The 26754-nt window shown below is 35.3% G+C and overlaps 1 protein-coding gene across 1 annotated transcript in view; it reads left to right on the plus strand.

Annotated features, from left to right (window-relative positions):
* Positions 1-26754, plus strand: part of IGF2R (insulin like growth factor 2 receptor) — a 174651-nt gene that overhangs the window by 94849 nt on the left and 53048 nt on the right. The window contains exons 13-21 of the mRNA XM_044671804.1: positions 3083-3226; positions 3926-4063; positions 4960-5107; positions 5624-5801; positions 6472-6587; positions 7579-7747; positions 16986-17165; positions 21480-21578; positions 23620-23721. Of these exons, the coding sequence (XP_044527739.1) occupies positions 3083-3226; positions 3926-4063; positions 4960-5107; positions 5624-5801; positions 6472-6587; positions 7579-7747; positions 16986-17165; positions 21480-21578; positions 23620-23721 (1274 nt within the window). The remainder of the gene's footprint in view (positions 1-3082; positions 3227-3925; positions 4064-4959; positions 5108-5623; positions 5802-6471; positions 6588-7578; positions 7748-16985; positions 17166-21479; positions 21579-23619; positions 23722-26754) is intronic.

The raw sequence follows: 26754 nt of genomic DNA on the forward strand, positions 1-26754 counted from the left end.
CGCCAATGTGCATTTCCACTGGTCATCATCAGTTTAGTCTTGCATGTTTTAGAATGTGATTTCTACTCCTACCATTCTAAGGCTACCTGAAAAATTATTTGCCTTAAACCAGTTTTCTTCATTCTCTTTGTAACTTCTTTAAAGTTTTGACATGGGTAATATTTCTTCTTCATTGTAAGGCTTTGCTGATTGTCCCAATAGCTTTCCTTCTTCCCTTTTCAGTGTTAGTATTCCTCTGTAGCAATCTTGGTCACTTTGATGAGTTCAACTTTTTTGGGGGCAGGGGGAATGATTGATATTCTCTCTTCCAAGTTGCTAACCTCAATCTCAAACTAATATTAATGATAGATTTTTATGAGAAAATAAATGGAGTAGTGGACAGATAATCCATCTTGGTCCAGGAGTGTTTACACCGAAGGTTTGCCTTTGTACTATGTCCAGGCTTTGTGATATTGGATAAGTCATTCAACCTGTGCCCTAAACTGTAGTCTAAAATTATTGATTGAAGAGAAGGATTTTTCTTCATTGATGCCATTCAATGCACCTACCAGGTATAATTGATATTCCTATTACAGTTACATATCTTCATCCCAGTTTCTACCAGCACTTTACTCTGAAACCTCAGTCAACAGGCTAAAACCTTTCTCATTATCTGAGATCAAAGGTGGAATGCTTGGGTTTGAATCCTGCTCTTGACATCAAATCGATTTAAGCCATAGTATGGGAAGTAATTTATGTGGCTCCCTGGCTTAACTAATATAAGCAAGAATCCCAACTGAAGTGCTAGGTTCCTTGAAAAGTGGCTTAGCCAGTTTTCGAATCCACGTCCTATTTACATATATAATACATATATAATACGTATATAATATGTATATAATATGTATAATATATATATAATATATATATACCCCCCCCCCCCCCCCTTGAATGGGCTGCATCTCTGATTTCCTATATATGGGAAAGAGTGAGAAGAGGAGAAAATGTATCATCTCCAGCTGTATCAGTAAGATCTAGTGTAAACATGCGGATATACGTAATGCTACGTGCATATATATATAGACATGCAAGTATACGGATGTATATATATATAAAATGATGTAGATCATAAATGCGTACCTTTTCATCTTGCTCCTTAACTATTCACCCTCTAACTCCCCCTCAAAGTTCCTACAGACCTAAACTGCACACACTGACAAAAACAGAAATCAGACTTCCCTAGGAAAAGCTTTATATCTAATTAAATTGTCTGGAAGAAAGCGACTGGCGGTACAGGAAGTAAACGGACTGCGCAGTCTCCCTAAAAACCTCTCCCCTCATGTCCTAGGCCACAGCGCCTCCTTGTGGCCAAACTTTGGCCTTCCTACTGGGTTTTTGTCGGGATTCGTTGACTAGCCCTGCCCCCTTGGAATTTTGAAGATCTGTGGTTCGTCCAGGCAACACAGCGGCGGTGGATGGCGTCAGAGGGTTGTCGCACAGGATGTGACGGTAGACCATGTGATACGCCGTGGTCTAGTGGTTCGCCCGTCAGCGGATTTTGTCACCACGCTGTTGTGGCGGAAGCGCTCGATCACCCCCACCCCCTCCCCTTTATACAGACCGTAAATTAAGCATAGTTTAAGCGGGAAAAGCTTCTCCAATGCCACATACCCATTCATCTGCGGCGTTCCTACGGACCTTGACCGAAGCATGTGTTCCTTGGCCTGGCTCATGAGTTTTTTGGTTTTTGTTGTTTTGGGCCATGCTTTTTGAAAACCTCAGGCGATGACCGGATATTACGCATTTGGACCACGCTATAGGGAGGAAGTGATTAAAGACCCTTCGGAAAGCTCCTGTCCTTTTGGAGGAATTTTATGGCACTTCTGAAGCACCATCTTGTTAATTATTTTGCACTGGCCTGTGTTCAACATTTATATGTAGACGTAAACACATACTCGTGCATACGCGTATACATATGTGCATGTATACTACATGTGGCCACTAGGAGGCGCTCTGCCACCAAGGTTGAATAGAGACTTTTGTAAACAAAAGGGACAAAGACGTAGTTCGGTCACTTTTCCAGGCTGCATATATACTTACTCACCTACACCCTTCTTAAGAAGGCTTTTTGGCATATGTACAAAGCTTCAAAGACTTTATGAATTTGAAAAAAGTTCTCTATCGTATTGTGTGGACACCTAGATTTAGAGGTTAGCAGGGGTTGTTTAGACCAGCTCGTGTATAAAACCTCTTTTTTATAGATGAAGATACGGTTTATCGAGATTTAGAACCACTGGGAATGGTAGAGACCGTCTGGGGTATACACCTACTAATTAAAAACAAAAACAAAAACAAAAAAATCATGAAGATCCTGAGGCCAGAGAGGTTGTCTAATTTTGCCGAGATTATCTGACAATGATGGAGGCGCTATTTTTATCCTGGTTCCCTTTCATTCCAAAGCCATCGTCCTATGGTTTATTTCTACTAAAATACTGAATTTTGTTTATTTCTACTAAAATGCTGAAAAATAAATACTGAACAATTTTAAGTTTTCTGCCATGCCCCGGAAGAACTGATTCCTTTAGACATTGATAAAAGCAAACTCTCGGCACCTGGAAAGTCCTCAGGTCTTGATTCTTTATATTTGTTTGTACTGCTGCGACTTAGAAAATGGTAAAAACAAACAAACAAACAAAACAAAGCAAACTACAATAGTATTTATATAGCACTTTTAAGGTTTACAAAGTGTGTGTTTTTTTAAATAAATGCTATCCTATATGATTCCTGTTATGTATAAAGATTAGGAAATTGAGGTAGACAAAGGTTGTGTTTCTTGCCCAAGGTCATACAGCTAGTAAATTTATGAGGTAAAATTTAAATTCAGGTCTTCCTAACTTTAGGGCCAGCAGTCTATCATGAGCACCACCTCACTGCCAAAAAGAGTTGGATTACTGGTAAAAGGCAGGCTTTGCATGTTGAGGGAAAACCACCAGTGCATTTTATTTATATTCAGAATATTTCATTAATAAATAATTTTTAATTTTATTTTTGTTTAACATGTACTTGATCAAGTCTTCTTCTGCCTCTCTTGTCTCTCTCTCTCCAGGTGATCAAAGTTTTAAAAATCTAGGCAAGTTTGTGTCTTCTCCAATAAAAAATAAGGATAATATTCAACTTTCTTATTCCGATGGTGATGACTGTGGCCAAAATAAGACAATCACAACCATCATAACACTTATATGCAAACCAGGTAAAAACAGTGTTCTAATTAGTTTTCTTGGCTTTTGTAGAACCTGTGTATGTCTTGCATTTATTTTATCAGTCAACCATGCATTGTGCAGAGGTCTGGCCCTATTGCTTCAGTGTCTTAGCTCAAGGAATGCATCCTTCATGAGAACATTCCTGATTTTCTCACCCTACACTGTCATATCACCTTGTAGTTATTTTATATATATTTGACTCCCTTATATGTGTCAATATCTCTGACTTTAGAGTGTCAAGTAATTGAAGCTAAAAGAGCATCTGTTTAATTTTTGTCTTAATTTATCCAGCATCTAGCATAGCAATTGGCATCTAGTAAGCACATAATAAATAACTGTTGAGATTTGAGCATAAAGGTTCATAGCTAGGCATTTCAGGTTTTTAGTTTTCTAATTGGGCTTAGATATTTGGATTTTTTTGTGTTTTCTCTTTTAATCACTGCTGATAGTTATTTTCTTTTGATATGTTTTAAAGCAAAGACATTTTTTATCATTTGAAGTGAAGAGCTTCTAGAATACTCCAGATAATTTAACAAATTGGAAATAATACAAATTGATCAATATCAGGGCAAAACTCTTTTTGATCATGACCCTAATATGAAGGTGATAAGTCATTCAGATTTATCTTAAACAGGATGAATAAAAGGTTTTTGACAGCAGAGATCATTACTCTTGTTTCTTATTGATAGGTGATCTAGAAAGTGCCCCGGTTTTGAGAAACTCAGGGGATAATGGCTGTTTGTATGAATTTGAGTGGCATACAGCTGCTGCCTGTGTGTTGTCTAAGACTGAAGGAGATAATTGCAGAGTTACGGATTCACAGGCAGGTATGTATCTAAGCAGAATCTATAATATTATGAATGCTATTTTGTAATTACAGTAATGTGAGATCTGAATAACATTTTTACCTACCCAATTACCTTTGTTGTAATGAATATTTATATTTCCCCCCTTTTGATCCACATGAATACATTTTAGATAGAACTATGTTTAGAACTCTATTAATAGGATCTAAATCTTTGGAAATCTTGTGAAATTATATGGTTGTGGCTTCTTGCTCTTTGTGATGTTGGAAATAAGGGGTTATCTCTAAGATACAAATAAGTGTCAAAACCTTACTTCAGTTTTGTTCATCTCGAAATGCAACCCAACTTCCCCCAACCTTCCTGGCAGTGTTCCCTTTTCCTCTTTCCTTTTTGCCAAGGAAAATCACCTCCACTCTACCCTGCCCATTGTTGGGTTAGGCATTCTCTTACATCCTAAGGACTTTCATGCCTTTTCCATCTGCTTGCAGCTTAGCAAGAATCTCCTGTGCAGTGTTGTCTTTCCCAGTTGGAGTGTGTGCTCCTTGAAAGCAATGCCTCTCTTTTTCTATTTGTATTCCAAGCTCTTAGCAAGCATAGTTCTTGCCAGACAGTAAGCACTTAATACATTGTTTTCATTCACCTGCCTACTGTGTATAAAGTGCTGAGTCAAGGAATTCATATTATGAATACAATCTTTGTGATGATTTTACATCAGGGTTAACTGAAAAAATTAACCCACTAAAGCTCATAATTAAATTACCTGCTTCTTGTAATTAGATGATTGCTTTACTATAAATCTTTCCCATAGGATTAGTTCTTTCAATAAAGGTAGTAATTGAGTATAAAAATGGAACCACCACAAGGAATGTGTATCTTACTTATTACAATGTATCTTGATTGTTTTTATTTACATTTAGGATTTTCTTTTGATTTGTCACCTTTGACTAAGAAGAATGGGGCCTATTCTGTCAGAACAGAAAAATATAAGTTCTACATAAATGTTTGTGGTGCTATTTCTCAAGAGTCTTGTCCACCAAACTCGGGAGCATGCCAGGTAGAAGAAAGGCAAGTATGGTTCAGTGTGCTTTTAAGTAATTGAAGCTTCTTGAGGGTTTTGTACCAAAAACATGTTTTAGAGCAGTAGTAGGATGTAGTCTCCGAGTGAAAAATTAAGCATACCCTGTGTTTAAAACCATATTTTGATTGTACTAAGAAAATCTGGTGTAATGACTGGAGTATGCTGATAGCTTCTTTTTTTATTTCATAAATAAAACTCCTTGAAGAGATGTGTGGTTCAAGCACTGGTCTTGGAGTGAAGACCTTGAAATCATTATCTCATAGGATTGTGGTTAGGAAAAGACTTAGAAAATTAATAATTGCAAATTGTTGGTTGTTATTTTAGTGAAATTTTTCTTTAGAGCTCAACACCTCTAGGATAGCATAGCACTTAATGTGTATTTCCTTATTGTTTAATTTTATCTCTTCACTTAAAGAAAATAATACCTTAAACATTTCTTTTGCAAAAATGATATTGCTTTTGATTTCTTTTTTTTTTGAGAGAGCTTTGTGTTTTTCCTTTAGTGAAGGAAAAGCTTGGAATCTAGGAATGAGTAGTTCTGCCCTTTCGTATTATGATGGGATGATTCAGTTGAGTTACAAAGGTGGTACACCTTATAATGATGAAAAACATACACCACGGGCTACACTCATAACTTTCCTTTGTGATAGAGAAGCTGGAATAGGTGCCCCAGAGTACCAGGTAAGAAGTATTTCTTATATATGAAAAATAAAATAAAGCTAAAAGAGGGGTAAGGCTAAGTACTCTATATTTAATGAAATTATTATAACATTTCTGAATTACAAGTGAAATGTTATGAATAGTAGGGAAAGTATGAACCACAAAGTTCTTTACACATAACCTATGATGCTAACTGCTGTATATATTTTTCCCTAAACTTATCCAGGAAGCTGTCATGATGTTTTTCTTAGAAGTAGAGCTATTAGTCTGGTTTCCTGGCCAAATTCTTGTCTGCCATGAATCTGAATTGCTTCTTTTAGTTTTGCCAGAGTACACTAGCACTATTCATTTTCTAAATCGTTTGGTGTCATGAATGCCTTCCCTTAAGCTCCAGATGGTGTTAGTATAGTGTACACAGTATGGAATGCTACAGAATTTTATAGCACAAAACATAAGACTCTTATGTTCTCATTCTCCTTTAGCAATCATGATATGAAGAAAATACTTGAATCCCTGCTTTAATTTGTGTTAATTTGTGTTAGTTTAAAATAAAATAGGTTTTGCTTATTTTACAAATTAACAGGAAACCTGGTCATGTGTGTTGCTGTCATTGTTGTTGTTATTTGCTGTGCTTCTCTCTGAAAGGTTTATATTTCTTATTCCACTTGCTCTCCCTATCATATTTTCTTAGGAAGAAGATAATTCCACCTATAACTTTAGGTGGTATACTAGTTATGCATGTCCAGAGGAGCCATTGGAATGTATGGTGACAGATCCTAATACCCTGGAGCAGTATGATTTATCCAGGTAGAAAGTAGTTCATAGCTTTCCATTGTTCACAAGAATGAGTACAGGTGACTAAGTCTGGTCTTTTAGGAATTATTAATAATGAATATGCACCCAAGTTAATGTTCAAAAGTAGTTAGTTTTGCACATACATGAACAAAACAGGGATTTGGATCAAACGATCAGAACGTTAGTATTGGAAAGGACTTTGAGACTATAGAGTACAACCTCATTTTTAAAGTTTGGGAAACTGAGGCACAATGAAGTTAAAACTGACTTTCCCAGGATAATTTAGCTAATATATGAGTGAAATATGAACTCAGATCTTCCCGATGCCAAGTCCAGGGCTCTATTTTTTTTACTATATGATAGGCACATATGTTATATGGTAGGAGAGATGTTATATAAATAGCCCTTGTGTGTCACAGTGAAGATTCAGTATTAGGATCTTCTCTGTATATAGTTGCTGTCTTCCTTCAAGGAATGAGTTGTGAATCATTTTTCCCCCCTTTTAAGCCTCCACTAAACTCTCCTCCAACATTTTTTTTTTTTACCATTTTGCCTAGACCTCTCATTTGTTTCCAAAATATTCTCCCTTGTATCGTAATAAGTAATTTGTCTATGTATCTTTTTCCTCTTCCCTCTCTGCTGTTAGATTGTGACCTTCAGAACAGGGTCTATATTGTATCTTCCATTTATTATGTATAGGAGGTACTTAATTATTGATTTTAATTGAGTTAGCTTCATAGTATAGACATTCTTAGTGACTGTGTATTTTTCAAGTCAAGTTGGTTTTTAGAGATTCATTATGTCTTTATGAAACTTTTTAATAAAAATAATTATTTGTAGTGGTAATGTAAAATAGCATATAATTTAAGCAAATGTTATGAACTTCGAATGGTGGGGGACCTTTTGTTTGAAATTGAGCATATATTTTCCTGCTTATTTCAAATATGTAGGAGATATGTATTATAAGTAATGTTTAAAGGCATGCTTTATTTTGAAATTTTAGTTTAGCAAAGTCTGAAGAAAGTAGTGGCAGAAACTGGTATGCAATGGACAACTCAGGGGAACATAGCACATGGAAGAAATACTATATAAATATTTGTCGACCTTTGAACCCAATTCCAGGCTGTGATCAAAGTGCTTCAGCTTGTCAGATGAAATATGAAAAGGATCAAGTAAGTCTTGCCTTTTACTAGCTATTTTATTTCTCTGTGGATATGTTCCAATATAAATTATTCCAATAAGCTCAGTGTCACTGTAAATATGAATACAATTATGTAGTCATAAGAATGACTAATGGTCAGAGGTGTGAACTTTGACTAAGATCAGCTTACTGGCTGAGATTTTATTTGTATCATGATTCAGATTTAAAATGTTAAAAAATTAAAATGAAAATCTTTAATGTTAATGATTTGATTTTGAAGGAATAGTCTTAGTTGATTCTTCCTAATTCTAATTCAAAGATTTTTGAGTGATTCAGCATTGTTCTGTGGAATACGTGAAGAGTTATTTTAGTATCACTGCCAAAAAAGTTTTGCTTCTGGATTAATGAACAAATCTGAAATTTAGATAATTGCTTTTAAGGAGGCTAATCAGTACTTTAGCATTAAATGAATTCAGTTACTTGAAAAACTTCTGTATATTTTTCCATGGTTGTTTGAATATGCTAATTCTTGCATGAAAGATACATTTGTGCTCCTGTAAAAAGATATATTTGTGCTCCTGTAAAAAGTTGTTTTTTTTTTTTATAGGACCGTGGCAATTTACTTTTCTTGGCTTTCTTTATGTGGTAGCTTGAAGGTTGTTTAAAGAAGGAAGACCATCCAGCAGGGTGGTAGATTGAGAGGTTGACTATAAGCCTAGGTTCTGTCACTGCTTCAAAGTAATAAAGGTACAAGAAAAAGAAGGGAGACACTTTTACAGAATATAAATCCTACTAAAAAAAAAAGGTCAAAAAATAAGGAGTCTAATCGATGCACTTACCCACTGGCTATTTGTATTGCCATACTTGGACTTGGAGCTTTGTGTGGTTGTGGCAGCATTTTTCCTCTCTTGTAGGAATTTCTCGTTGTCCCCTAAACCTGATTCTTACCTACTCCCACCCATTAGAAAGGGGAGAACATTGAATTTGCCCAACCCTGGTGTCCTGGGTGGGATAATTGTGAGAGAATCCTGCAGAACAGAACCATTTAGATAGTTACGTAGTACAGAAGAGAATCAGCTTCTGAGAAGGCCAAGGGAAAGGTGAGGTATAAACTCATTTTTTTTTCTTTTAGTGTCTTCCTTTTGCAGTCATCCAGCCAACCTTGTCCTCCCCTTTAGTTACCCCTCCTCCTTTAATAAAAGGAGGCCATTGAAACCCACCAGACATCATGGTAGACTGGTCAGGAGAAAGCAGTTAGCAGTAGTTAAGGAAGGGCCACAATAGTGTGTAGCTAGGTCAACCCTACTTTGAATAGAAGAGCAGAGACTGAAGAAGTCTGCAAGAAAAGTTGGAAATGATTAGATAAACCAGTAACAGTCGATAGAGAATGTAAAAGAAGAGTTCAAAGAAGAGCACAATAATGAATAAATATTACAGAATGAGAAAGAGTGATACAAATCCTGGATGAAGTAGAAATGAAGTAATAATTCTTGCAGGATCCTTTCATCTCTTTCTTACCCTCCCTTCCTCCTTGATAATGGAGTTGGAACTAAACATTCTAAAATGATTTATTTGTTTTATTATTCTAATACCCTTACCTTCTATTTTAGAATCAGTACTAAATATCTATTGCAAGACAGAAGAGTGTTATGGGTTAGGCAGTTAGTGTCACGTGACTTGCCCAGGGTCATACAACTAGGAAGTATCGGGGGCCACATTTGAACCCAGTACCTCCCAACTCTAGGCCTGTGTCTCTATCACTGAGCCACTTTAGCTGTCCATCTAGATTGATTTAGAAGAGAAATAAAAGAAATATGAGTAATAAAAGAAAAATAAGGATGAAAATTAGAGTATATATCAGAGCACTCAAAGAACAAATTAAGGGGCAGCGAGGTGGTTCAGTGGATTGAGAGCCAGGCCTAGAGATGAGAGATCCTGGGTTCAAATGTGACCTCAGATACTTCTTAGCTGTGTGACCCTGGGCAAGTCACTTAACCTCCATTGATTAGCCCTTATCACTCTTGTGCTTTGGAACCAATATACAATATGGATTCTAAGACAGAAGGTAAGGGTTTGAAAAATAAAAAAGAACTAATGAAAATTAGAACTTAAGGGGGAGAATCTCTTTAAAATAGAGACATTGAAAAAAGAAATGCAGATTTTGAGCTCAGAAATATGAGAGTGGAAGAAAATTTGATAGAACAGGATTAAAGGATAATAGTAAAGGGGCAGCTAGATGGCTCAGTGGATTGAATCACAGGCCTGGAGTCCAGAGGACCTGGATTAAAATATGGCCTCAGGCATTTCCTAGCTGTGTGACCCTGGGCAAGTCATTTAATGCCAATTACCTACCTCTTTACTATTATTCTGCCCTGGAATCAATACTTAGTGTTGATTCTAAGATAGAGGGTAAGGTGTCTTTTTTTTAAAGGATACTATTAGAACAACACATACATTTCTTTATTTGCCAAAGTGATTATTCTTGAAGAGAGAAGATAAAGTTGATTGGTCTAGAAAAACATGATGATATAAGAAAATTTTGAATATAACTCGGGAAGCAGTGGAAGAAAATTTAGAAAGGAAGAATTTTAAGCCTTTCCTTCAAGACAATCCCAGAAGTCACATACAACCCTGAAATATTTGAAATCAGTGATTTTGGTGGGGGCTAGCCTCAGTTATTGTTTAAGGACAGCCAACTACAGATTGTTTGGTAACCACAAAGAAAGTATCGAGGGTCAAAAGGATCCTGGGTCAAAATATATGAAGAGGTTAAAAGAAGAGGGGAGGAAAAGAAGAATAAACATTCTTTATACAGGAACCTATAATTCCTACATAAATGAATCAATTATCAGTACTGGTGGTTGTCAAGAAGTTCAGAGTAAAGCTGCTTGGGTGGGGAGAGGAAAATGAAAACAAGAGGGAACTGAGTTGTAAGGCCAGCTGGCATGACTTGAGAGTAACAATTTAGTTATTTCTCATCCTATCTGAGGAAGTTTGGGAAAGTAAAGAAAGAGAATTGAAAGATAAAGACAGTTGTGCCAGAGGTAGGAGTCATGTCCTTCTTGGGAAAGGGGAATGGAGGAAACAATTACTGGGCATCAGGGCCAGTGTCCTTGGAATTAGAGGGCGTTTAGAAGAACCTGGGTCCTTTAGGGAAGTTCTTTCTTGAGGACGAGTTGTATTTCTTGGGATCCAATTCTGGGGTGGGAGTAGAGGGGCAGGGTTGGCTAGGCTCCTAAATGTTTCTGGCACAGAACGTGGATAAAGAGGGGCACATATGTTGGGAGATTGGATATATTGGCCTTGGCATGGGTAGGTGGTTACTGGAAGGAAATGGAATATGATGGGGCCCCTTTCCACAGGCTATACAAAGGAATTTCCAACATACCACATTACTCCATTAAAAATTTTATATTCCTGGGAGTGAATTTTCTTGTAAAACCTTAAAAAAAATTTGGGAAAAGATATAGGAAAAAAAAGGCTTGAGTAGGTCTATAATTATCCTATATATGATTTGGATAAAGAAGGCTTTTGTTTTCCAGATACCCCACCTTGTATAAGGAACATAAAGCAAAGAAGGAATATTTAAGCAGAAAACCCACGAATAGGAGGGTAGATTCCAAAGTAACTGGAAATGGGAAAGTTATATAGAAGGATGTAAATTAAATTAATATTTCTGAAGAGGGTCATATAAATGATTGCTATCCAAATTAAGAGCTTGGATATGGGTGAGCCAGGGGGTATTCTGAACAGTACTTGCATATAGGCTGGGAAAACTAAGAATAAAAATAAAATAAAACTTAATGAATTTGGGATAAGAAGATGAATGGGAACAGAAAGATTTAGAAGTGGGAAAGAGATTCTATAGGAGATTACTATCATGATAAAGATGTTCATTTCAAAGAAACTTGGGAAGATTTTTTTGAACTAATGAAGTGTGAAGTGAGAACCAGAAAATTTATACAATACATACTATTATATACATATATATAATTATATAATATAATAAAATTTTATATAAAACATTCTCATGTGACCCAAACCAGATTAAAATATATTTGGGAACTATTTAACAAAATAAGTACAAATAGAATAAAACATTGTTAATAATACTGTTTAAAGTTGATATTTGGCCCATAGAGATCTTTATGTATAGTGTAGTGGCCCATATTTCTATTTGAGTTTGATACCATTATTCTGGAGAGCAGATGATGAAACATAATAATAGAGAGGTAGAAAGAACCATAGTTGTATAATTTTGCATTCAATACTAGACCCAATGGTGGTAAGTTTTAATGAATTCTTTTTCATAATTAGAAGGTTTGAATGTTGAGGGAGAGGATATAAAAATTTTACAATTAGTGTAAAAATTTTTCATAAGCTTTAAAGAAACATTAATGTGAGCAATACAACAACAAGAACTAACTTCTGACTTCAGCAAAAAATGAAAAAAGAAAGATCATTGCAAAAGAATTTAACATAGTCAAGAAGATTTAACAACTACAAAATGAAATGCTAACAAAATAATTTTAAATATGAATGAAGGGGAATGGCAGAATAGATTAACAAAACTAATCCTAGTTATTTGCTTCATATCAGAAACACATTTTTAAAAACATGAAGATATAGGAAATGAAAGTGAGCTGGAACATTTTTTAAAATTATGCTTTAAGGAATTCCCAAAAAACAAGTTGCAAATTGACCTCAGATAAAATGAGTAAAATGACAGAAACTACATTATATTCAGAGGTACCATAAAAAAATGAATGACCAGCATTCATAAAAATGTGTGTATAGGGTCAGTGCAATAACTACTGAAAACTTTAATGATCATTTTTCAGTGTGGTATGTATTTCACACCAAGACAAACATGAGAACATAGAGCTGCACAAATTATTGCAAAAATAAATCAATAAATAAAAGACTCATGGTGACTTCTGAATGAAAAATAAAGAACATGCCTATTTTTAATATTACATTCTACCTTTACCAGAATTACCTGTACTTATTCATATTCTTATGAAATCAGGAATGAGAAAAAGAATGAGACCATTTTCTAATGTTGATAAAAATATTAAAAATAAAATCTAAGTAGACAACAGCAATATTTGTAAAAAAATTATTCCCAATGAAAATGTTGGCATCACACAAGAGATATATGTGCACTGTAAATGTGTTTCTTGTATGCAAAAAATTATTGGATTGTTCTTTTCATATGTTCTTCCATTCTATTTTGTTTCATTAATGAATTTAGTCCCTTTATTACCATATAGGGTCATAAGTTTGTCTTTTTCTTTTAGCTCTTTCATACTATATTCCCTCCCTTCTTCTTTAAAATTTTTTTTTTCAAATTTAGAATATTTTCCCATGGTTTCATGATTCATGATTCCCCACTCTTCTCACTCTTCCCTCCCCACTCCCAGAGCTGACAAGCAATTCCACTCGGTTATACATGTATTATTGTTCAAAACCTATTTCCATGTTATTCATATCTGCAAAAGAGTGATCTTTTCCCGCCAAAACCCCAATCATATCCCCATCAAATAACATGATCCATCAAATGTTCATCATCCTTTGAGCACAATAGTATTCCATCACCATCAGATACCACAGTTTGTTCAGCCATTCCCCAAAGATGGACACCCCTCCCCCTCATTTTCCAGTTTTTTTGCCACTTCAAAGAGTTTGACCATGAATATTTTAGTACACGTTTTTTTCCCCTATTATCTCTTTGAGCTACAAACCCAGCAGTGGTATGACTGGATCAAAGGGCAGGAAGTCTTTTAATGCCTTTTGGGCATAGTTCCAAATTGTCTTCCCAGAATGGTTGGACCAATTCACAACTCCACCAGCAATGCATTAGTGCCCCAATTTTACCACATCCCCTCCAACATTGATTATTTTCCTTTACTGTCTGTCATATTGGCCAATTTACTAGGTGTGAGATGGTACTTCAGAGTTGTTTTGATTTGCATTTCTCTAATTATGAGATATTTAGAATGCTTTTTCATGTGCTTATTTATAGTTTTTATTTCGTTATCTGAAAACTGCCTATTCATGTCCCTTGCCCATTTATCATTTGGGGAATGGCTTGAACTTTTCGTACAATTGATTTAGTTTCTTATATATTTGGGAGATTAATCTTTTGTCAGAGAGTTTCGTTATAAAAATATTCTCCCAGTTTATTGCTTTCCTTCTAATTTTGGTTTGGTTTTGTTTCTTCTCCCTTCTTTTAAATTGTTAATTAGTCTACACAGTTCGTTTTACTCTATGACAACCCTAATCAGTTTCAGTAGACTCTCTTTCCCTTCTATTTAGTTCTCTGATCTCAAATTCTCTAATTTCCATTTTTTAAAACCTGCTTCATTTCTCAGTTTAAAAATCATCCCTGGCTTCCCACCCCCTTGCTTTTAATCCATTTTGTGTTTTGAAGGACATTATATTATACCCTTTAAAAGAATATTAATTCAATCATTACTTACTCCTTCACTTTTCTTGAATCTAATCTCTTATTCAGTAGACTTTGTTCAAATATACTGCTTTGATTTTTTTCTGATAACCCTCATATAAGGTAAGATATCAGAGTAATTAAAGCTTTGTTGCCTTCTTTTTAGTGCCTTCTTAGTGAGATTATAGATGTCTTCTATATTCTTTGTCCCGACTTTTTAAAAAAATTAAAATAAGTTTATATTGATGTCTTTAAAACAATTGTTACCTCCTTCCTGTCTTAGTATTGATATTGAGTATTGATTCCAAGGCAGAAATGCTTTAAGGGCTAGGCAGATGGGGTTAAGTGATTTGCCCAGTGTTAACACAGCTTATAAGTAGTTGAAGCCATGTTAGACTGTTTTTTTAAGATCCTCACCACCCCCCCAAAGAAATAGAAGAAAGAAAATTAGTATACTTGATCAATACATTGAAAAAGTCTGAAAATATGTGCAAAGTATGAAACTTGTGGACTTCCCACCTCTATAAAGGGGTGAGGTGGAAGTGCTTCTCATCTTTTTTTTTTTTTTATTTTTTTTTATTTTTTAAACCCTTAACTTCTGTGTATTGACTTTTAGGTGGAAGAGTGGTAAGGGTAGGCAACGGGGGTCAAGTGACTTGCCCAGGGTCACACAGCTGGGAAGTGTCTGAGGCCACATTTGAACCCAGGACCTCCCGTCTCTAGGCCCGGCTCTCAATCCACTGAGCTACCCAGCTGCCCCCTCATCTTTTTTTTTTTGACTCATGTTTCTTATTATTTTTAAAACCCTTAACTTTCATCTTAGAATCAATACTGTGTATTGGTTCCAAGGCAGAAGAGTGGTAAGAGCAAAGCAATGGGGGTTGAGTGACTTGTCCAGGGTCACACAGCTTGGAAGTGACTAAAGGCAGATATAAACCCAGGACCTCCCTTTCTCTAGGCCTGGATCTCAATCCACTGAGCCACCCAGCTACCCCCAACTTATGTTTTTCTCTTTATAATTTTGCAAATTCACTTTATATATATATATATATATGAGTGTGTGTGTGTTTCATTCTATTTACTTTGTTGTGCTTTCTTGGCTCTACTTGAGTCACTCTGCATCAGTTCAAGTTGATCTTTCCATGTTTCTCTTTATTTACAGGAGAGTAATATTTACAAATATGTACATATATGAACAAAATCTATTCAGCTATCCTCCATTCAAAGGGAATCTACATTGTTTTCAAATCTTTGCTATCACACAAAGTACTGCTATAAATATTTTGCTGTATTTTAGGACTTTTTTATCAGTGACCTCTTTGGGAATATTAATGGCTATGAATAATTTAATCATTTTATTTGCATAATTCTAAATTTCTTTCCAAAATGATTGTACCATTTTAGAGCCTCACTAACAATTCACTAGTATGCTTGACTTATTTTCTTTTCTTGTCATCTTTGTTGTTTATTGTTTTTTTCTAATGTAGGAAATTTTCAAGTACTAAAGCATGGAATGTGTGGGTATATTTGTAAAAAAAGTTTATTTTTTTTTCTTTCTGGAAGGTCTATAATCTTTAAAGTATCTCTGCATCTGCAACCTAGCTTCCTTGTTTTATACAACTTTCATGTATTTTTCCAATAATGTTATTTGAGTCTTTTCCATTAGTTTATCTCATGACTATGTATTTTTCTGCTACAGGTATGTAGTTCCTTCAGAGAATCTACAGTTTTGGAGTATTTATCATTTGTTCTAAATTCTCTCTGTGTTTGCTTTTTTTAAAATCTTCTTAGTTTCTAACCCTATTTCTTTTAATTATTTTTTTTGTTGTTCTGAGCCATTCTGGACATTCTTGGAGTTATTCCTTTATTATTTCTGGGTGTCCAAAGAATCTATTGTAATAGTTTTTTCTTCTTGCTTTTTTAGTTTGTTTCATTTACTTTATGATATTTATTGAATGAAACTCTTTTAGAGTTGCTCATTTAAGAAATTGTTTCTTTTTTCCCTCCTGTAATGTGTTTCTTTTGATTGGCCTTCTTATTGGATACCCCTTCCCTTCTATACTACATAACATTAGTATAGCCCTAGAACATTTGGACTCTTTTTCTCAGTGGTCTGATACATTTCCTGTACATAAACTAGGAGGTTGGGACAAATTTTATAACCTGTCTTCTTGAAAAGATAAAGGAATATAAATGGGTTACTAATTAGGAGATTGAGAGGGATTTGTAGCTGGATTTTTATTCCACTTTTCTCTTGGGCCCTTTTGTCAAAGGCTTCTTTTTTATTCTGTTTTAGATGTGTAACATCCAATACAAACAGTATAATAATGTAACATTTATACCGGTATACTAAGTCTAGAACTTTGGGCCTTCTAATAGTTACCCAATTTTTTTTGTCTCCCTGCACTGTCAGATTCACAGGTTTCATATCTCTAAATGGTGAAGTTGCAATTGCCTAATTGAGGTAACTTCCCTGTCATAGCTACCTGACTTGGGGATATGCTAGATATAAGTAATAAAAAAAACCTCAGTTTTGAGGACTAAAAGACCACCTCCCCTCCCTTGGTAATTAATTATGTCATTTTTCTTAATTGCTTTTAATGATTTGTTTGGTTTCCTCATTTTCTGTATGGGAATGGAGTCAGAGTTGGGATTAGAACCTCAGAGTTGGGATTAGAACCAACTCCTTGTTTTCTCCTCTTATGGGAAATTTCAGTGTAGTTTTAAAAAGAGATTATTACATAGTATTACCATTGAGCCTAGGATTGGTGATTTTTTCTTATGAAGAAAAATTTAACAGAGCTTTTTGTTTTGTTCCTAGGATTCATTTTCTGAAACAGTGGCAATCAGCAACTTAGGTGTTGCAAAAACAGGTCCTGTAATTGATGGCAGTGGTAGCCTCATTTTAGAGTATGTGAATGGTTCTCCATGTGTTAATAGCGAAGGAAAGACCACTACCTATTCCACAAGAATCCATCTTATCTGTTCTAGAGGAAGTCTGGTAAGATATAATGAATTGCTAATTACTTTTATTAGTGGTTTACAAAGCAAAAGTAGAATACTGCATGGTTACTCAAATACTATTTTGGTTATCTACTGCAAATGCCATAATTTAAAAAAAAAGGAAACGGGGTCCCTGAGAGTTGAATTTTTTTCCCCCAAGGTCACACAGGTGTTAACTTTATTGTAGGATTGGTAAGTAGAGAAATTAGGGTAAGTCTGTTTTGAAGATGTCTAAAAGCAGTTAATGCATTAAGTATATACTGTGTCCTAGGCCCTGGAAAATGAAACCACTCCTGGCCTCAAAGAGTCTACTTTCTTTTGAGGAGAGATGGCATGTAGGTAGAAATTATACTAAATAAAGATGGTGATTTTTTTTTTTTTTTTGTGGGGAGGGCACTGGCTGTTGAGGGAGGAGGTAGGAATGATTTTGTGTGGAAAATGATTCTGGAACAGAATTTTGGGGAAAATAAAGGATAATAGGAGATTAAGGGAAGTATATTCTAAGTATATTGGACAGCTAGAGCAAAAGCGTGAAGATGGGAGATGAAATGTCATTTTTAAAAAATTTTATTCTTTAGAAAAATTTTTCCATGGTTACATGATTCATGTTCTTATTCTCCCTTCCACAATCTCACCCCCCACCCCCATAGCTGACTCACATTTCCACTGTTTTTTTCATGTGTCATCCATCAAGACCTATTTCCATATTATTGATAATTGTTCTAGGGTGGTCATTAAGAGTCTACAACCCCAATCACATCTGCATCAACCCATGTGTTCAAGCAGTTGTTTTTCTTCTGTGTTTCCACTCCTGTAGTTCTTTCTCTGGATGTGGGTAGTGTTCTTTTCCATAAGTCCCTCAGAATTGTCCTGGGTCATTGTATTGCTGCTGGTACAGAGGTCCATTACATTCGATTTTACCACAGTATATCAGTCTCTGTGTACAATGTTCTTCTGGCTCTGCTCCTTTCACTCTGCATCAGTTCCTGGAGGTCTTTCCAGTTCACATGGAATTCCTCCAGTTTATTATTCCTTTTAGCACAATAGTATTCCATCCCCTGCATATACCACAATTTGTTCAGCCATTCTCCAATTGAAGGACATAACCTCATTTTCTAATTTTTTGCCACCACAAAGAGCTGAAATGCCATTTTTAAGGAATATGTGTGGGATATTTTTAAGGAATAGTGGGGAGGTCACTTTGACAGGAGCATAGTACAACAAGGTTAGATTATCCAGTTTGAAGTTTCTAATAGTCAATTGGTGAAATGGAGCTACAGTGCAGGAAATGTGCGTGCATGCGTGTGTGTGTGTGTGTGTGTGTGTGTGTGTGTGTGTATCTGTATCTGGGAGTCCTTAGCATAGAGATGACAGTTGAATTGTGAGTATTGATGAGGTCACCAAGTGAGAGAATATATAGAAATTAAAGGGCCCAGCATCTTTGGGGCATACTCATAGCCAGGAAGTATGGTATGATAAGGATGTTGAATTAACAAAGGTGATTGATAAGGAGCAAGGAAAATAAAATGTAACAAAAATACAGAAGAGATTATCTAGGAGGAGAAGATATTGTGATAAGGTGCTGATCAATTTTGCAAAAGATTGGGTGTGGAAGTGGAGACAATGGATTTAGATATTTTTTTCTAAATGTAGGGGCGATGAGGTACAGGATGATAGCTTGAAGGGATCGTAGAGTCTCCTGAAGTTTTTTTTTTTTTTAATTAAACCCTTACCTTCTGTCTTGGAGCCAAGGCAGAAGAGTGGTAAGGGTAGGCAATGGGGGTCAAGTGACTTGCCCAGGGTCACACAGCTGGGAAGTGTCTGAGGCCAGATTTTGAAGGTTTTTTTTTTTTTTAGGATGGGGGAGATTTAAGTTTCTTTGAAGCCATCAGAGGTGGGAAAAGATTGAAGATTAGAGGAATTAGGCCATGATTATGGAGGTAATCTTATTGCAGACAGTGTGAATAAGGGTAAATGTAAAGGGGTTGGCCTTTGAGAGAAAAAGGGTAATTTCTTCAAAGACTGAAATAAAAGGAGTGAATGAGAGATGGTGATAATAGAGAAAGAGGCTGAGATGTAGAAGAGATGAGAAGAGAGGACTCAGTGGATGATAGGAGCTCAACTGAGAGGAAAAACCAACTCATAAGGCTTAAAATTTCAAAATTCTATAAGAGCATCATTAATTTTTAGATGTTCTATAGAAGCCTTGTATGTATCATATGTGAAGAATATTATGGCACTGAATAAAAGTTTTTATGCAAGTATAGGTTCATCAAATTTTAAATAAAAAAATTCAGTATCTTCATTGTTGCTGCTGATTAATACATAGCAGTATATTAATCATTAAAGCAGATTGTAAAGACAAAGAACATCCGAGGGATCTTACAACTCTTTTAGTCCAATCCTTTTATTTTAGACATGAAAAGAGTCAGTGATTTTTCTGAGATTCCACAATCCCTGTGGACAAGTCACCTATAGGCTTCAATTTCTTTATCTGTAAAAATGATAGAAACTATATTTGGAAGGAATTTGGTGCATAGTTTGAGGTTTTCTCTCTTATCCTCAGGGATGTATTCATGTCCAAGGATAAGGTATTTTGATTTGTGATTGGTTTAAAAACTGTTTCCATTAGTTAACTCTTTAGATAAGTTAAAATAAGGGATATTTGATAAATCAGCAATCTGTATTTTAATAAAGAAAAAAAGAAAAATCAGTGTTCATGCTCTGGGTCAAAAATGATTTCAAAATAAGAATTCAATTGTCCTTCAATAGTATAATTAACAATAAGTTATACTAAAACAATCCCTGGGCTTGGTTTAAGAAAATCAAGAGGATATTTTTGATGTTAGACTAAATATCCTTTTTAAAAAAATTTTCTTTGCTCGATTGAGGATATTACAGAAAGGAAAGGTAAAATCTATTTACTAGATTGGCATGTAGCTGTGCATTATATTATAGGTAGATCATGAAAGGGCTGCAATAAATGGGGCCCTTTTACATTATTTACTTTATTTTCCATTTGTTTTCTACTTTCAATTGTAGGAGACAATCTTAAGATTGTGGGTTTGTTTGTTTTTTGCCATCCTATAGGCGTGTTATCTAACTATTTGCTTCTACCCTTCAGTTTCCTCTTTCTGGTTGATTCCTGTACTGTTAACAATCATATCTATAGAACAAAACAAAACTAATAATTTTTAATAGTGGAAATATCACTTGATTCAGCTTCAGAATGCCTTGGTTTCAGTCTTCTGAACAGCAAGCCAGGCTTTTGCTGGGTAGTTTTGGACAAGTCTCTTTAACTTTCATTTGTGTTAATTACCTGAGTTGCAGAGTGATAAGATTGGACTACATGAGGTCTTATTTTCCTTTTCACTTCTGAATTTTGAATTTATTTTCATGTTGTATGTATATACTTTATTTATAAAAAACTTTATTCCTAGCTCCTGCTACATAGTAGGCAAACCGTTTAGTAAGTGCTTATTGACTAACTTCTCTAGAATCTCTTCTTTACTTTTCTCGTGTCAGATTATAAAAGTACAGGTAGGTAAACATTATGTACAAGTTGAGCAATATCTGACCCTGTAGGAAGGAAGTAAATCTGAGAATTTGTCATCTTACTTAATTTTCCCTCATTTTTTTGAATGGCTTTTACAATTCTCTATAACCTGAAAGCTTCATTCTGGGAAATCACTTTAGTATTTCTCAAAACTATTCTTTTAAAAATTTCATGTATAGGGGCAGCTGGGTAGCTCAGTGGATTGAGAGCCAGGCCTAGAGACAGGAGGTCCCAGGTTCAAATCTGGCCTCAGACACTTCCCAGCTGTGTGACCCTGGGCAAGTCACTTAACCCCCTTGCCTAGCCCATACCACTCTTCTGCCTTGGAACCAATACGCAGTATTTATTCCAAGATGGAAAGTAAGGGTTTAAAAAAAATTTCATGTATAGTAACTTACAATTCAGTTTGATTCAGCAAAGCATTTATTATGCATCTATTATGTACCAGGATTTGCTACATGCAGTAGAGACAAGGCAAAATCATCAACAGTTCCTTCCAGGCGATTACTGGCATAGCACCTTGTAATTTTAAAGCATGTATTATTTAATTTGATTCTTAAATTAACCCTTTGGAGAAAGGTTGTAATGGCATTTTTCCAAGTTTTGGAGATGAGAAAAAATATAATTTAGACAGAGAAAGTGACTTTTGTAGTGCTATGTAGTTTGTAATCAAAAGAGATGATAGTAGGACTGTTCAATGCCTCTTCTTTCATGTTATGATCTTTGTTTTCTGCTGGCTTGGATTTGATTTCTCAGAATACCCACCCTGTATTTTCAATTATTCGGGAGTGTACTGCCACTTTCCTGTGGAATACGGAAGCTGCTTGTCCAATCAAAACAACAGATGAAAATCAGGTAGGTGTTTTTCTACCTTAAATCAGAGAACATGGAAAATAAAAAAAATAGTTGCAACATTTGTGATAAACAGTTTAAAAAAATAAGAGATGTTATTGTTTTTATTTTTCTCTGAAGCATTCTATAATAGCAATAAGTAAAAGATTTGTAAAATCAGTTACTTAAATCATTAGGGAGATTAAATTGTAATCAGGCACCCTGTCCCTGAGAGTAGATTAGTAGAAAAGAATAATTAGTTTTTGTTGAACTAATAAATACATGCTAGTTGACAGAAAATAAACTTAGGTTTAGGCCCTATTTTGCCCTGTCAGCTAAATGCCTGTGTCTTTAACACATATGTTGAGACAGAAGTAGAGGGGAAAAAGAAGTATGGAGAATCATTCTGGAAGCACACAGAAAAGAGGCAGGAAAACTTGTGGCTGAAAAAATGCGATTAACTTTGCAAGGAGGCAGATAGGTATTTCTTGATTAGCAGAAAGTAGCTTAAGACTTTTTTCCTTTCCTTGGAGAAGTTAATAAATTCATTTCTCTTAAAAATTCATCCTGAATTTTAATTTTTCGTATTAATAGGCCATTATAGAAATTAACAAGAATTAGGAAATAAAAGATACTTGTAGATTCTCAGGATTCTTTTTTGCTTCATAAAATTGTTCTAAAGAAGTAGCCCAAGACTTAAATGAGAGGTGTGTTTTACTATACAATTATGATTTAAATACATTTGACATAAAAGTGGGAAAGAAAACTGCTGTCTTAAATTTAGGAAAACCATGCTTGCCATTCAAATTCCCTACCCAACACTTGGTGGTAATGTATCAAAATTACAGGAGGTATTTCTGGACCTCAAGTATTGAAAACATCAAGTTGAGTTCATAGAGGAAACCAGTTTTGTGATAGGATTTTTTTAATAGTACTTTGTCTGCTCTTTTTCTTTTGTGGTCTGATCTCCAGATTATCTCCCTTGCACTAAAACTGGAATCTCATTACATCCATCTCATGTTTAACTTTGTATGATATGCCACCGGGTCTGTACTTTTGAAGTATCCATATTCTTTTGAGTAGACATTATGCTGTGGTTTGCTTTTGTCTACCATAGCCATTGGACATGGTTTGCTTTTAAGTAGACAAGGAAATGGGTAAAGGTTTTTGAGTTGAATCAGAAATGATAGTCCCAGAATTGTTCATATTTTTTCTACTTTGCTTATTCTGTCCAGCTTATGAATATGGCCCAGCCTCCATCCAGCACTTCATTGCTCATATCTCAGAGGTTTGTTTTCCAGGAGCTTGGCTCTTTGTCAAATGAACTGGAAAGCTAAAACAGGGAAATCTGAATCCTTTGTTGGCTAGTTATGATGTAGTACAATTTACATGGCTCCTGTTCAGTTACTGATTTCTGACAATATCTGCACATGATGAAGAAAGAGGAATAAGTAATAAACCTGAAGATTAAAAAGCTGAAGGGGACATAGTTAGCTTCATTTTTTGGAATGTATTATTTAGGGCATAATGCGAAGATTGATCAAGTTATAGAAGGGTTGAAGAAGAGATTAGACATGTGATTTATTTTAAGAATTTTGAAAAGTCACTTATGACTAATTTTTAATGAAAGAACCAACTTTCTCTACATAATATGTCCTTTGCACTTTCCTGCAGACATTTGGTAATAAACTGTTAGGTCACATAAATATATTAATCCTATAATTTAATATAATGGAAGTCTAGAAGGTCATCTATATATACTTATGATGTGGTACTGAAAAGAGTCAATAAGAATATTTTTTGTGTGCCATTGAATAGATAGAAAGTAGATTCCCTGATGGAATTAAAATTGCCCAGGCAAATATGTTTTGTAGTCTGTTGAGTCTATTGTAATTCTAAAGTTAATTTCTTTCCTGCCAACTATTTACCCATATTACTTCTAGTTGTGATGAAATAAACAATTTTATAACATGTTGGTACATAATTCTTTAATAAGATTTTGCTTCTATGGAATTTTTATATACATGTGTGTACCTTCCTCTTTCTTCCCCTCCACCTTTTTTAGGCCTGCTCTATAAAGGATCCAAATAGTGGATTTGTGTTTAATTTTGACCCATTAACTAAACCAACTGGATATGTAGTCTCTGGTGTTGGAAAGAGTTTTGTGGTAAGTTATGCCAAAACTTAATTTGATTGTGAATGACTGAATTGTTTTCAGATGATGAGAGCTAGCATTTATGTAAGACTTTATGTTTGCAAACACTTTACAAATATCTTATTTAATGACTGACAACAACTCTGAGAGGTAGGTGCCTGTTATTATGCCTATTTTATGGTTAAGTGACATGCCTAGGTCACACAGATAATAAATGTTTGAAACTAGATTTGAACTTGAGGTGGTCTTTTTTGTGGGTTTGTTGTTTTTTTTCAAATTAAAATAATTATTTTATTAAATATTTCCAAATGACATTTAAAATTATTTAACATTAATTTTAAAAAATTTTGAATTCCAAATTCTCCTCCCTCTTGCCTCTTTCTCCTTAAGAAAAGCAAACAATATATCAGTCATACATATGAAGTCATGTGAAACATATTTCCATATTATCCATATTACCAAAGAAAACGCACGCGCGCACGTGCACACACACACACACACACACACCAAGAAAAAGCAAAGAAAGTGAAGAGTATATACTTCAATGTGTATTCAGAGTTCATTAGTTCTCTATCTGGAGTTGAAGAGCAATTGAATTGTCTTGGATCATTGTGTGATGTGGGTGAAAGGAGGATGAGGATGGGAGAAAGGAAGGGAATAGAAGGTAGAGAATAGGAAGGGAAGGAAGGTAGGTAGCTGTGGTAGCTAGTCCTCAGCCCAGGTGGGGACATTAACCTGAGCCCTTTGGAGCTCAATAAAATCAGGCTACCCTTTAGGGACAGAATAAGCTGAGTTTATTTAGGTTAGGAAGGGTAAAAGGTCTGGGGAAGCTAGGAAGTAGATCACCAAGATTCTCCTGGGAAAAAGGCTCTCCTTGGTCTGGGGAAAAGGTGCTTCTCCAAAAAAGGTGCCAAACATGGGCACCTCTCTCTCTCTTTTATCTCTTTTTTAGACACCTCCCACAAAGGAAGCGGGATATGTCTGAGGAGGTTGCAATAGGGAGCCCTGGGAGATGTAATCTCCCAGGACTTAGAACATTTTAAAACACACAATTGTCTTGAACAAAGTAGCTAATTCTTTTACACTTGTTCATCATATAATATTGCTGTTATAATGTAAAATGTTCTCTTGGTTCTACTCACTTCACTTTGCATCAGTTCATATAAATATTTCCAGGTTTTTCTGAAAGCATCCTGCACATTATTTCTTATAGCACAATAGTATTTTATCCCAATCATATATTGTAACTGTTCAGCTCTTCTCCAATTGGTGAGCATCCCCTCAATTTCCAGTTTTTTGCTACCACAAAAAGAGCTGCTATAAATATTTTGCACAAATAAGATCTTTTCCATTTTCTTTTATTTCTTTGGGATACAGACCTACTAGTAGTATTGCTGGGTCAAAGGGTATTCACAGTTTTCTAGCCTTTTGAAGGTGAACTCAGGTCTTCTTGACTCCAGGTCCAGTGCTATATTCATTTGGTTGTACAATTTCCTAGAAAAAGCTGCTATTATAATTCCTTTAACACGGGTAACTTTGCCTATTAGAATGATGACTTTATCAGCAGGGAGAAAGTAGAATCTAGAGAGGGAAAAAAAAGAATTGGCATTTTGACTGTTTTTATGAGGAAAGTAATGTTCTGCTTTAGAAAGAGCCATTTTAGCTGGGCTGTCAGGGAGTCTCATTCAATTGAGCTCAGAAATTCCAAGCCAAAGTAGACTAAGCTAATCTAGTTGTCAAACTAAGGCTGGCATTAGTAGGGTGAGCCTTGGGAGTAGTGCCTAAAGAGGAGTTAACCAGCCTGAATCAGAATAGAAGAGGTTAAAACTGCTGTGCTAGATCAGTAGTGGGAGTGGGCCTATCAGTAGTATTTTATTTCCACTCTGGGCAAGATAGGAAGACCCAGGCTATCATTTTATATCTTTCATTTGCAAAGTTTGTCTTTCTTTTAGCATATTTCTGTATGATCCAGGGTTCTGTTATTGAGAAACTGTAGAGTCCAAAGGAAACAGTGGCTATGTTACTCAATTAAGGAAAAAGAGGAAACACCCTGGTTTATTATGTGCCATAGGATCTCTTGAATATACTTCCCAAATGTATGCACATGATGTTATAACTGGAGAAAAGGATCAAGGTTTATTTATATTTCCATTGGAAACTGGCATTTAATTAAAAGTGGAAAAATAACCACCCACAGTTTGACTTCTTTGAGTTTTATATTTTTAATACTACTACCAAAACCAGATGGCCAGAAGAAAGAAGTTTCTATTTGAAAATAAGTGAACTTTTCTTATTTGAAAAGATGGTTTCATAAAAACTTGAAGGAAAATTAATAATGCCATTGCTATACCAAGTGAAAAAAGTAAAGAGCTTATAATGAGTTTGTGAAAATAGTGACAATCTAAGGGGTGGCCTTTCTGGGGCTTCTAGCTAAAGCTCTTGTAGATGTTAACATGAAAAGCTTCTTAAGAGATTAGGGCTGTGTCCTGGACAGTTTAATAAGTGGAAAAATTCTGAGATGCAAGGATAATACATCTATACCTTGGCTGCAAATAGATGGAGTCAGAGAAGGATGGGATAGAGCAGGGGTCGGCAACCTTTTTAGCTGTGAGAGCCATAAACGCCACATTTTTTAAAATGTAATTTTGTGAGAGCCACACAGTGCTCACAGTGCGCTCCTGTAACAGCGCCTGAAAAAAAATTGACTTTATGGCGCCTGCAGGAAGAGCCATATCTGGCCCTCAAGAGCCAAATATGGCTCAAGAGCCATACGTTGCCAACCCCTCTGATAGAGAGATACGAATGCAGATTTACATGCTTAGCAATAGCAAGCATGTTCTGGACTAAGGTACAAGAATGTGTTTTTTGGAGAAACTCAAGTTTTAGGATAGAGTACTGGTGACTTCTTACACTGTCCTTAACTTTTTTTGTGTCATGAACCTCTTGGGCAATCGGAAAAGACCTCTTTATGTGGATCCCATCTCAGAATAATATTTTTTAAAATGCATAAAACAAAACACATAGGATGATAAAAGATACTAATTA

This window comes from Gracilinanus agilis, chromosome 4 (genome assembly GCF_016433145.1).
Source record: "Gracilinanus agilis isolate LMUSP501 chromosome 4, AgileGrace, whole genome shotgun sequence".
NCBI lineage: Eukaryota > Metazoa > Chordata > Mammalia > Didelphimorphia > Didelphidae > Gracilinanus > Gracilinanus agilis.